Source organism: Dicentrarchus labrax, unplaced genomic scaffold (genome assembly GCF_905237075.1).
Source record: "Dicentrarchus labrax unplaced genomic scaffold, dlabrax2021, whole genome shotgun sequence".
Taxonomy (NCBI): Eukaryota; Metazoa; Chordata; class Actinopteri; family Moronidae; genus Dicentrarchus; species Dicentrarchus labrax.
The window spans coordinates 30,484,353-30,498,240 of NW_026136719.1; the positions used below are offsets into that span (position 1 = coordinate 30,484,353).

Here is a 13,888-nt window from a genome sequence, read left to right on the forward strand (position 1 = left end):
CCCCTCCTCAATTCTGTCTCTCTCTTAGGTGCGTGTTGTTATTGTCGATGAAAACGACTGCGTCCCAGAGTTCCTTCAGTCCATTTACAGCAAGGATGGTGTACCGGAGACTGTTACAACGGCAACCTCCCTGCTGCAAGGTGAGCCATCTGGGAAAATCTCAAAAAGACTAAATTTATGTCCCATGTATAACCCCTCATCATGGTTAAACTACTATAAGTAAGTCCTGACCAACATCACAGGGTATACTTCTTTATTTTTGCCTTCAGGCAACATAAAATGACATCATCTTGCACCAGAAGACACAAATCCATTTCTCATTGTTTTTCTAATGTAATGTAATGTACATACTTGCAAGGGGAGTATGAGATGTACTTTTTTAGCTTTTGTCTTCTCAAACAGTCATAAACAGAAGTTCTAAAAGAAGCTAATTTTGTGTTATTTTACTGTTTAAAATCACTAATTAAAAACTCCCACGTAATGTTTAAAATGTTTGTGTGTTCTAATTGAGATTAAGTCTTTAAACACACCTGATGAACACAATTCAGAATACATAAATCATTATGTTATTGAGGGAGAAATGCTGCAGTGGTGAGTCTGGCTTAAATTGATATTAGAATTCTATTCACACTATGTCTATATTATGTGGTTGTAAATTCCAATTCCCTCCAAAACATTTCATATTTTACTTTTTGAGTCCCCAGATACAGCTCAGTGTGTGCCTGTGTGGGGTCTGTGATATGTAAAGGTCTGAGCTTTTGTGGCTCTCAGAACAAAATAAGAATGATTGAGCTTTTTTAACATTCATGTGTTTTGACTGGCCAGGAGGCTGAGTAGGCACTTGTCAGCATCGGCAGCCATGAAATCAGTGGCACTTTCATCAGTGCTGCTGCTCTAGCCTCTTCTTTCCTGTAACAACCCAAATCCACATGGGGGTCGCTTAAGTTTCATCCCATGTGAGGAAATGGTAAGGGGAACTGTTGTGGGTACAACTTATCACAATTTGATCTGTCACTGTGTGACTTAACACTGAGAACCCCAGTCCCCAGCAAAACTGACGGCAAAGCATTTCACACTTATCTTTCCCTTTACATTATGCATAAACAATACTCTTACAGCTACATTATATCTAAAGTAGACTTTATATTTTATTATATATTATTATAGATCCAAATTGCGTTTCATATCATTCTATTCACTGTTTACTATAGGCTAAAAATGGAAACACCAACAGAGCTGCAAGATTATTGACAAGAACAAATCATAGGGAAATAAAACACTGCATGCAGTACATAAATTATTAATGACTGCAGTTATGACACCTCAATGGAGGAGCTCATTAGCTTCGTCTGCAGGCAGAAAACTTTTGGGCTGGATTCACATTACAAAGCTTTGTTGTTTTTACACTTGTGTTCTGTGACTGCTGCAATCATCCTCACCACTATCATTATCACCATTAGTCAAATAGGATATTTAATAAAGGAGATGATCAACATGCATATAGTTTAAAAACACACACACAGTGTGTGACACTGAATAACAGAGCATGGTTGTATTTTCTGTACAATTGAAATCACACACAGCAAAGATAATTAAGTGAAAATGAATAGAAATGTGTGTAACACATTTGTTGAGAGTTTCAATCAATGTATTTGAATATCAGTAATTGTAATGGCATGTAAAGTTGTCTTTAAGTTTCAAAAGCTTTTAGCTAGAACCAACTTAATCTTGCCACAAAAATTATAAATATGTCTTACTTGTAGATCCATTCTCATATTGGAATATACTTACCTATACTTCTGTGTTCTGCAGAAAGTATATACATTTCCCTTTCATTACTTGTTATAAAACTATAATACAAGTTTAAAGTTATAACACATATACATAATACACATCTTATTAAAAAGAAGAAGAGGTCAAAACTCCAACACTTGTTGTTTAATGAACATTAGTGCAACATAGCTAGAAATAGGGGTGTTAAACATACCACAAACTACAGGACTTACTATAAGGCAGAGTTATATAATAACTATAATAAGTAATACATTTGTGAGGAGTCAGTTCAAAGGGGACAAAATTTCAAATGGAAAAAAAGAGCTGCCTCTAAATATGATTTTATTTCTGTGGCCCTTTTCTGCGTGTCATTCCTGCTCTCTCCCCATTCCTGTTACTCTTAAACTGTCACTATCTATTATCTGGATCTTGGGATGGGTGAAGTGTCCCTAAGTGTTGGCTTGCATTGCTATTGTTTTGAGAAAAAAGTAATTGGCCAAATATAAATGAAATATCAGACTGTGCTTTCCATATATATTGTGCAAGGGCTTTATGTGCACACCTCAGCAGATCCGCTCACAGCAAGTAAAATATATATTGATATTTTATTATATTTTTTCTTGCATAGGCCTAATACTTATCCATAGGTTTTTACTCAGTTGTTGCTCATGGGAATGTCATTTGCCAATACTGTATTGGAGAGAGTGAGGGAAGATGAGTGTTTTGTGGTACACTACAACATTTTAGTATGCGCCAAAGTTGTGCTGTATATGAATCAAGTACTGACAAAAATCAGTGCCGACTGAAACAATTAGTAGAGAGCACTCACCAGGCTCACAACAAGCACAGAGTGAAAAGCTATGGGGCACAGCATGATGAATGCTACATCAGGAGAGGTTGTGTGCAATAAATCCACTTAGCACAAAAACAGTGATTTTCAGCCCAATGTGAGAGCAGAGAAAAAATGGTATTGGTGGTTAAAAGATTCTTTAGATGCTTTAAATACACGTACACAGGTAGATACCTGAGAATAAAAAACATATTGTCTGCGCTCATGTATGTGCAGTATATGCTGGCATACTGCTGCAGGTTTGTTTATACGGGATGTGAACATTGAAATCAGTAGCAGGTTGGGATATAAAAAGGTTGTAGTACTTTCAACTGGACTAATAGGGCTTTTTCACTGACACTTGGCTGCGTAAAGTCAAACCATGCTGTGCTCATTTTCACTTCCATTACTAGATTAAACGCGCAAGTTGAGCCGAGCCCTGCCGTCCCAAACATGCGGTGACATCTTGCCAACTGGGGCCAACCTGTGATGACCCCCTGTCTCCCCCTTAAATGTGTGTTTTCCAAGACTCAACTCAGGAGACTGTACTGGAGACCAGAGAGACAAATGTTTTTAAAAGCCTCTGAGTGTTCAGCTTTCAGTGCTGTAACTGAATCTCTGCGGTTTGAAGTTTAGTTTCTGTCCTGTGTCCGTTTGTACTTTCAGATAGCTGCTTTATTTTACTGTTTCATGTTCTCTTTCAGCTGTATAATAAAAGCTTTTAAATAACAAAATAACTTTTATTGTGAAGAATTTATAAGAAATTAAATGTGTTTAGCAGAGCTTAGTTGGCGGCTATTCTTAAATAAATAGAAGTTTACATACTACAGGGAATTTATTTGATTTAAAACGTAACTGCTCAGAAAATAATGTTTTATTTATATGATTCACTGCTTTGCTGTTGCTGGTCCCTCTATCTTTATTTATTCTCGAAACCATGGCTGCTCTCTCTGCTGGTAAAGATACACCTTCAAAAGTGGGTAACCCTGTTGTAATGGAGGTGCAAACCCCTGCACGTTTACAGTCATACAGTCTTTGAGGCTGTACTTGGTACTAACGTCAGCATGCTAACATTCTCAAAGTGACAATGCTGATGTTAAGCGGGTATAATGTTTACTATGCTCATCATCATAGTTTAGCATGTTATTATGTAACATTTACCACTGTAATTAGCAGTAAACACAAAGTACAGCTAAGACTAGTGGGAATGTTGTTAGTTTTACAGGTCTTTGGTCATTAACCAAAGTATTGCACGAATTGGAAGTTTCACCTGGTGTAAGCGCTAGATAAAAACGTTGTTAGAATCCATTCTACTGACAGATTGCCACCCCAAGAGCCATGCCATTAGAGTAGCTAAAAATACTCGACTCTCTAGGCCATTTAAAAGTCCAGTGTGTAGCATTTAGAAGGATTTATTGACAGAAATTCAATATAATATGCATAACTATGTTTTCATTAGTGTATAGTTCAGTGAAAATCTGAATTGTTGTTTTCTTTACCTGAAAATGTGCTGTTTTATATCTACACAGGTAGCGGGTCCACTTTGACCATGTTATTTAAAAAAAAAAAACCCAAAACAAATAACGGTGTGAATAACAAAATATTGTTTTGCTAAATTGTCATTATGGAACACAAGAACTAACTATGAAAGTGCTAGTAAATACTAGTGAGTGAGTCAGTCAGTGAGGGAGAAAGTAATGAGCAAATGAGGGAGTGAGGTGTATGGTGTAGGAGGCACAGCAGGTGCCATCAACTGCTGCCAACAACAGGTGCACCAAGGGAGGCGAGAAGTTTTACCCTGCTGTGCTGCTGTGTCCACCCATGTGCATGTATGTGTTTGCACGTTTGGGTTGGGAGAGGGTTGTCTGTAGCTTTGTGGGCATCTTTCGTATAAAAAAAAAAAGAAGAGATGTCATCAAATCTGAGGAGCTTTTTATTATGATGAAAGAGTATATGCAGCATAGAACCTTTCCAGAGTTTTCAATTTTCAAATTTGAACATAGGCAATTTGCTTTTAAACTTTATGAGGTAGAAAATAACTCATGCAAGGTGCAACTTTGCCAAAATCACATTTTTTTCTAATTAAATTTCAGAAATCCTTAAAACAAAAATGCTTAAATGCATGTTAAAATAACTACTATTAATTTCACAGTTCTAAATGCACCTGAAACTGAACAGCCAAAGGCCTCCTGAAATAATAACTTAAACAGGTTAAAAGGCACAGTATTAAATTAAATGAGCAGGGAGAAATAGGCATCCGGCATCGTTTTGCTAAATCATGTGCTAGTAATCTTGTAATCAGTTCCATCGTGAGAGTGGACAAATGTGTACTTCGCCAAGTTTGAATAAAACTGTACAGAGCAGGCCAATTATCTCGCTTTCCATAGAGATCTGAGGCTCCTGCAGTTTCCATCTTCAGAACAAAATCATTATATGCCAGAAAGACATGGGAGATACAGCCAGAAATGTACTGTGCCCCCTCCCCCACCACCCAATGCAGTGATGCCAACACAATAATGCTGATTCAAGATTACAACGGGACTTACTGATAAATACATGCTCAAACAGTGCTCTGAAGAGTACAAATCTGTACTGGGAGAATGAAATATTGACTCATATGTGACATGTGTTTGACCACTGCATGGGATTGGACATTGGGCTGACCTTAGTACTGCACTTTATTTTTTACCCATTGTCACTGGATGAGAGGTTATTCATCATTTTGCAGGAACTAAACAGCTGCATTTCAGCTGCAGTTCAGAAAAATGTCAGTCCTAGACTGTGGTGCAGGGTAAATGCCCAAATCCACTCTATCCAGCTCACAAGTCTGACATAAATCTAAATAACAGAAATGACATACCCAATGAGTAGCATAAGGTTGTTTTTTTTTTTAAAAAGGCCAGTTCTGGGCAAAAAATGCTATTTCCACACCTGATTTGATGCTGTTTTCAGTGTATTACAATGTCTTCCTGTTAAAGAGAAGCCAATATGACAGAGTACATATAGAGAAGCTATTCTAACAGCTGTAAACCATTGCTTATGGCAATTTAATGATGAAACATCCATCCTGCTAACAGTGTTTACGATACATTACAGTGTTTTTCTTCTTTCTTTTGGGAAAATTCGAGCTTATCAGCAAGCAGCAGAAAAATCGTTGACTGAATAACATTAGGAATTGATTCACATACTCACTATAAGCTTTCACAATCATGCTGCCATCTCCTCTTGTCGTGCTGTTTGCATTTTTTCAATCAGTGTGATTGTGAAAGGTAACATTTTTTGACAAGATTTAGTAAGTATGTAGCAGAGATGGGGGACTTGAGTCAAGTGGCTTGACTGGAGTCAGATTTAAGTCGCCAGATTAAGGACTTGTGACTTGCTTGATTAACAGTGATAAAAGACTTGACTTTGACTTGCTAGTCATGACTTGAGACTTGACTCAGACTTGCATGAAATGACTCGACAAGTCATTGCTGTCTGTATTAATATGTGAATTATCAAAAATATATATTTTTTCCGATTGGATGTTTCCTGTTGCATGTGTGCGAACCTGGCAACCTGTAATCTACCCAAGTGACGCACCCATCACTGACTGCAGCGGTTGTAGAGTGACAGGAGTGGAGCACCTGGAAGATGGAACTGGAAGGAGCTGTTGGCACAGCAGATGTTCCCAAAATTATAAAATTTGGTTTCAGAGACTTTTCTAACCTGCAGCTCCTGCATTGGGACTTGCTTGAGACTTACACGTGTGTGACTTACTCCCACCTCTGGTATGTAGTAAGACTTTTTTTAAATTCGGTGATGTGACTAAACTGCACAGCATGCTCATGTCTGAGACTGTGGGCCTCCCTTAAAACAAAACTTGGAAAAGACACTGTTGTCTTCTAGTCTTGGTCTATCTCAAGAGCTGTAAGAATTAAGTCATTTGTACCAAAGGGTAACTAATTCTTTGAACAGTTTTGGTGACTCTCATCCTGCATCATTAGCTCTACATGGACCCACGTTTTTAGACCAAACGGACAGAACCATATGGATAAATGCACCAGAGCTCAAACCAGGATACAGGTCATAGGTGGTTAGGGTTAGGATTTGTTACATCTATAGCATTCATTAGTGTTCCTATTAGTAATAATTGGATGCCCCTCTCTGTTACAGTTTAACTTTGTGGTTTAGGGCACTAAGAAGGCAAATTTTATGTTTTCATCTTGCAGCTTTAGGGGGGGTAAGCCAAAAAGTGTAATTGATTTTAGTTTAGTTTGATAGCTGTTCATGATGCTGTTTTATACCACAACCCTTCCTAATCAATTATAAATAATATATTCCAAAGAAAATTGGACTCATACTGACATAAAGAAATAAAACAAATCATGTGTATAAATACTGACACTGATACTGAGTTAAGACATTTTGTTTTGTTGACATTTTTTGAAATTATTTATTTGAGAATGTTTCCCCAGGGCTGCATGGTAATAAAGAAGTATAGTCTGTTAGTTGAAGCAAACAGTGACATGTTAATGTGTGTTTGTGCATGTATTTATTCGTGTGGGTGTAGGTGTGTAGGTGTTTGTTTGTGTGTGTGTGTGTGTGTGTGTGTGTGTGTGTGTGTGTGTGTGTGTGTGTGTGTGTGTGTGTGTGTGTGTGTATGGGCACATGAGCCAAATGCAATGTAAGGTGAATTGGAGAATGGAGAGTTTGATGTTGAAATGAGTTGTTAGCGGAAAAAATATGCTTATTCAAAATCCCTGGTGGTCTTTTCAGTTTCAGCAAGGCAATCAATTTGTGGCCGAGCGAGTTGCCTCCATGGATTCCCAATGTGTGATGTAGGAAACGAAATATTGCAAAATGACAGTCCTTTCAGTGCATGCCGTTCATATAACACTTACTCCCTTTGAGTTATAGAATTGAACAATTAAGGCGGTGGGAGCATCACTTTGTTTTCAGTCATCAGTTGGTTACATAACATGAGACGTGAATAGATATCGTGTTCATGTTGAGTTCCTTTCCTCAAATACAAGAATCAAGAACAGAACTTGCCTCTAAATTTAATAAGGGAACTGATTTTACTTTATTTGAATAAGCTACTATATTCTCTGTCCCCATGACTTAAATCCGTATACTTTATTGGTATAAAAAGTAAGTTGGTTGCAAGTAATTATTACTGATGAGTTTTTTCTGTAGGAAAAAGAAATAACAAGTTGGACAGGAAAAATAGAACATGTTGATGTAGCACTGTGTGTTTGTGGTCTTTGAGGCCCCAGTTTTGTCTTTGTTTACTCCCTCTAACTTCATTTTTCTATTCTCCATCTCTTTCTCATCTTTAGTGTCAGCCAATGACTGTGACTCAGAGGAGAATGCGGAGTTGACCTATTACACCCTGAGTCCAGACTTCACCATTTCCCCTCATGGGACCATTTTCCCTGCTGGGCCTCTGGACTACGAGAGGCCTAACCACTTGTACGAGTTTGTCGTGATGGCAATTGACAAGGGGGAGGTCCCTCGCACTGGCACAACTACAGTGCGGATTCGAATGGCTAACGTGAACGATGAAGCACCTGAGTTTTCCCAACACATGTAAGTAAGAGTCGGGGCTTCTAAATTCCGGATTCTCACACAATTGCTCAACACCTAAAACACAATTTAAATAGGTCTTGATTTAACCTTGTGAGGCAGCTAGACTCGCAAGATCATGAAATCACATTCATGCAAGGATCCATCTTGCCAGGCTTCTGGCTATGCACTTGTGTCCAAACCACAGTGGTTCGGACCAATCGGAGTCCTGTAAAGAACTACTGGCAGCCTAGGCATGAGCTATAGTTGTGGTTTAATGCTAGGTGTGTGAAAACAGCAATGGCAACTGTTAGAGGTTAGCTAAGTTAAAGTTGGTTCATTGATCTGATTGGGTAAGGTTCACTGGTAATAGACAGATAAGTCATCAAATTTTCAGGTTAGTTTTGATGGGATTCAGTGAAACCTAGGGTTAGCTTTATCTGTAAAACATGAAGGTACCTCAGCTGTGAGCAGCAATGCCCAGGACTCTCTGTACTGGAAACATTGTTGCAGACAAACAATCTGGGTCAGCCTCTCTAGGTTGAGTTCTTTGGTGTGCCAGGATGATCCAACTAGGTTAGTCTGCACACAATTGTATTTGTACCATTCACACTTTTGAGCCGTTGCATACAGTTGGGATTTCACATGTAGTCTGAGGAGACTGGCACCAATATTAATTGATTTTGAAAATAATCATTAGATGCAGCCCTAGTTCAATTTCATCTACTGCCTGCTACAATTATTTTCTCTTGGTCCTGGAGAATAGAAAAACATAGTTACGCATTGAGAGGTTCTTCTCCCTTTTGATTAAATTGACTTATTCCTCTGCACTTTTGATTTGCTCTGTCTTTATTGTGTAAAGATTAAATACACCTAGAAATAGTGTGACTCTACATTCTGACTCTAATGCATGTATGGTGAAAATAGAAAATAATAAATAGAATGAAAACTTTTGAGCTTTGGCCACCTGTGTAATGGTCGTAGATAGATTGCATACCAATTTATGAGTGAAGCATATAAAATACAGACAACCAAAGCTAGAGGAGAGAGAGTGTGTTTGTACTGTCTTGTCAGGTCAGCTCCTTACAGCTGCTTCCCAATTCAACATCGCAGCTGCCGTTACCCACAATTCCAGTGCTTTTCCCCCCCAGTGCTGCTGTGGTGCCTGCATCTTTTAATTGGTTGATTTTCTGGCAGAGAGCTGGGCAGATTGGTGAGGCAGGGTCAATCAGCCGTGCCCACCAGCACCCTCAGGAGGCCCTGAGCCCGCGCTGTGTGTGTGTGTTTTGTGCCGTGTATATGTGTGTGCATATTCAGTAATTGAGAAGGTCCCGGCAAAGTAGGGTGTTGGTATGGACAGAGTGATGTAGTTATAAAGTGCATTCATGCATCATGCATCTGATATGCATTCGTTTATGTTCTTTATAACAGGAGGGGATTAGTGTGTGTGTGTGTGTGTGTGTGTGTGTGTGTGTGTGTGTGTGTGTGTGGTGCATTCATCACGTCCTGGGGACAACAAACTGTTTAACAGTCACGTCATGGGGACCTCTAACAGTATGGGGACGAAAATGAGGTCCCCCCCCTAATTTTTTTTTTTTTTTTTTTTTTTTTTTTTTTTTTTTTTGTTTTTTTTTTTTTTTTTTTTTTTTTTTTGTTTGTTTTTTTTTTTTTTTGTGTGTGGGGAAGGGGGGTTTTTGGGCCCTTACTGTATGAGCTTAAGGCACTCACCGTTCCACACACACAGATCTTCCAAATATGGTATGTTACCGCCCACTTCCTGGTCCCCATTAAGAAGGATTTTAGGAGCAAACACAATTTTCAGTGTTTAAAGGGAGCATCGCAAAGGCCCTTCAATTAAAGATGTTGTTAAAAAAAAAAAAAAAAAAAAAAAAAAATTTTTTTTTTTTTTTTTTTTTTTTTTTTTTTTTTTTTTTTTTTTTTTTTTTTTTTTTTTTTTTTTTTTTTTTTTTTTTTTTTTTTTTTTTTTTTTTTTTTTTTTTTTTTTTTTTTTTTTTTATTAAAAAAAAAAGTTTTTTTTAAATATAAAATTTTTATTTTTTTTTTAAAATTTTTTTTGCTTTCCCTGAAAGCTACTGTTAGTTGTTACATGATGGATGGATTCTGTGCATTTCTAGGAGTTTATACCAACTAAAAAAAGTGAAATATTTTCAGTGTGTAACAGAGAAATTTAAAATACATTTCCAGGTAATGAATTTAGTAATATATAGAGGTGTAACTTAATCCTAGGTATATATAGGTGAGATATATTATAGAAAAATTGTAAAGAGATGTTTTGATGATTTAAAGCAAGCTGTCCATGTTAAGAAAGTGCATCTGGACAGGTATTTTTGGGACCTGAGCTTGACAAGGCTGCAATTTGATGTTTGTATCTTTAAAGTTTTAAAGTTTTTTCTTTATCCCTCTTTTTAAAAAATGGTTCTTTTTTTTTTTTTTTCCCAAAAAAAGTAAACTTAGCTTACTTATAATTATTAATATTATTTTATTATTAAAATGAATAATTTAGAATAGGCATGGCAAGAAGGAAGGCATCTGACACTGAGCGACAGGAAAGGGAGTATGGGGAAAAAGTTATAGAGCTAAGCCTCTGAACACCCACACAGTTTTTCAGTTTATCTTGCTGATTATTAGTCTTCTTGGGACTGTATGGGTGTGTATACTGTGATTGATTGACATCTTCCTGAGTCTTCTGTCAGCTTTGTTACACCTGTTAGGGCAGGACAAAATATACCTTCACCATTCGTATTGGAGATTTAGATTTGTGACCTCATGGAGTTTCATCAAAGCTCAAGCCCACCCTAAACCTGAGCAGAGGTCTAATCAGCCATAATAACTGAAAACACCTGTGTGGATGTCACTTAGAGCCTCTAATTGTATTGTAATAGAACTAAAGCCAAAGCTGTCTCATTAAACATTTCTCTGCAGTTTTAAATGCCACCAAGGTCAGTCCTCTTAAGGATGCCCTTCAGCATGTTCACTTCATATACATATTGAAAATGATTTTGAGACATTTAATTGCAAACTAGGATGCATTAGATAAGCTTAGGTCAAAAGTATTGATTTACTGTCAGTGACAGCAGAATAATCAGTCAGTTTTTATTCTCTACTCCTCAACCCTCTACTACAGCCACAAAAACAGTACTGGACAATATATGATGTATCACTCACACACACATGCACGCACAGAGCTCCAGAGTCATCCATGCAGGCACACATGTGCATGCTTGCGCAAATTCATTTATATGCACACGCACATGAGGGCAGAAATGAGCAAACAACATCTGTTATATCTTTGAGGAAACAGGGACAGTCTGGGAAAATAAAATGTATAAAGATCAAATTTGTTACTTTCCCTGTAGATATGTTGTGTTTTGCATGTGTGCATTGGGTCAATGCATGTGATGGACAGAGTGGAAAAGAGAGAGGGAGAGAGAGAAGTTATTAAATATATCATTATCCAGGCAGAAAATCTGGCCTATTTGTATTGATTCTTGGAGTTGGAAGCATGCAACAATGAGTATCCGTGTGTATGTATATATATGTGTGTTTGTGTTTTTCTTTTTCAGGCTCTGGCTGAATGTGGGCTGCAAGTCTAACTTCAATATAATGCTATTCATGATAACTGGTCATGATGTTAATGTTTGTTATTGAGTGCACAAAAGAAAGAAAGAGGATTCATGTTTTCTTCATGTTTCTATCAGTCCTACACACTAACTCTCAGATCTACCTCTTCACTGCATGGCTCTCGCTTCCTAGTGAGCGACAGAATAGCCGCCTTTCATCTCTGTGCTGTCACTTTGCCATCGGGACCCTATTACTGTACCTACCATCACCTGCCTGTTGCCACAGAAACCACCCTGGGAAGCTTCAGACACTGTTCCTGCATGTGTGTACTTACGTGTTCATGTCTGTGTTTTTCTGTGTATTTCTGACTCCAGTGATTTAAAACTTAAAATAATAATGAATTATGTGTTAATGTTTTTAGAATATTAAAATGTATATACAATGTGTTAAATATGTATTAAGGAAGCATGCACTCGTGTACATTTGAACATGCACACAGACTTTTGCATCAGACGGAATTCATTTCAGGTGTGTGTTTGAGAGAGACGGGAGTTGCACGTCAGGCTTTCCCGCTTAGCACTGTATGTATGCAGTTTACACTGAGAATTGGCAATTTAATTGGCAACTGTCAATGGCAGATCTTATCAGCTGCTTTTAGCTTTTTTAATTAACTTTAGCTCTCTGAGTTGGTTGTAAATTCAGTCTTCACTAGACTCTATGGTCACCAGGATCTTAGTCTGTTTTGCATCATTACAGGGGAATGAGTTGTCATAACTTCTTCTTTGTAGACATCAAGTGCATATCTGAGGCTGAAGCTACATGTCCAGGTAAAAAGATGTGGTCCTTAACAGCTGAAGATTCATGTAGAGGACAGAGAATAAAGGAGCAGCAATTTTCTTGTATTGCAGTGTAGAGCTAGTTAGCTGTAGCTTTGCTAAAAGGTTATTAGCATTATTAAATGAAAATAAATTTAATATCACAGTGTTCCTTCTTTCTAAAGTAACCACGTTACCTGGAAAAGCAAGCCAAAGATTAGATTTATGCTTTGTTAGTATTTTCAAACAGTACATTTCACTTTAGCTTGAAGAAAAGGATTTATGATGAGGACAAATTAATAAAATTGGCAAGTATACTTGGATAAAACTAAATACAGAGTAGGACAGCGCTGCTAACGTAAACCTAAACTCTGATATAGCAGCATCCAGTAGCAGTCACACCAGTTCCCCTACTAGATTTGTCAGTCCTGAATGGGTGTAAACTGAAATCCTACGTTAAATGACATTAGGTTAGCACTGTAGGTAAAAAGAATCTAGCTACTAACATTTGCAGCTTACATTACAGCAGATAAACCGTATAGTAAATTTTTTATATGTACGCCATCCACAAGATGTAAAAGAAAATGTGATTCATCAGACCAGGCCACCTTCTTCCATTGCTCCGTGGTTCAGTTCTGATGCTCACATGCCCATTGTAGATGCTTTCGCCAGTGGACAGGGGTCAGCATGGGTACCCTGACTGGCAACAAACTGTGATGCACTGTGTGTTCTGACAGCTTTCTATCAGAACCAGCATTCACTGTTTCAGCAGTCTGATCCAACAGACGAGCTACAGTAGCTCATCTGTTGGATCGGACTGATCGCTCCCCACTTTCATCAATGACCCTTGGCCCCCCCATATCCCTGTCTCTGGTTCATCTCTTTTCCTTCCTTGGACCCCTTTTGATAGGTACTGACCACTGCAGACCAGGTCAAGGATCTTAGCTATTGATTGTTCAAGTTCTTGTGAATGGGTGTTTTTGCCCCACAATGTCATACAATATCGATGACTAAGGAAAGGTTAAGGGAGTTAGTGAGGGAGATGAGAAAAATGTGTGTGTGGTGATTGATTTTTTAATATAAAATAACTCTGATGATCACAGTCACTTATATAATTCCTGTTTATCTCTTATTTTAATGTTTTTGTATCTTCGCCACGATATAAAGAGAACAACAGACATCAATATAACTCCTGCTCAGGCATTACCTGTTATTGTTCTTGGACAGACATTCACAGCAGGTTGCCAGCAATAAAGTATTCCCTCTCAGGTCATCATGGAGACATTAGAGACAGTTAGTTACTGTTGTTTTGGCATATAGCAAAATTCTGTATTCATTGATA

General features: G+C 37.8%; 1 protein-coding gene across 1 annotated transcript in view; it reads left to right on the plus strand.

The window, feature by feature from the left end:
* Positions 1-13,888, plus strand: part of si:ch211-186j3.6 (neural-cadherin) — a 275,261-nt gene that overhangs the window by 90,930 nt on the left and 170,443 nt on the right. The window contains exons 5-6 of the mRNA XM_051380620.1: positions 29-140; positions 7,924-8,173. Of these exons, the coding sequence (XP_051236580.1) occupies positions 29-140; positions 7,924-8,173 (362 nt within the window). The remainder of the gene's footprint in view (positions 1-28; positions 141-7,923; positions 8,174-13,888) is intronic.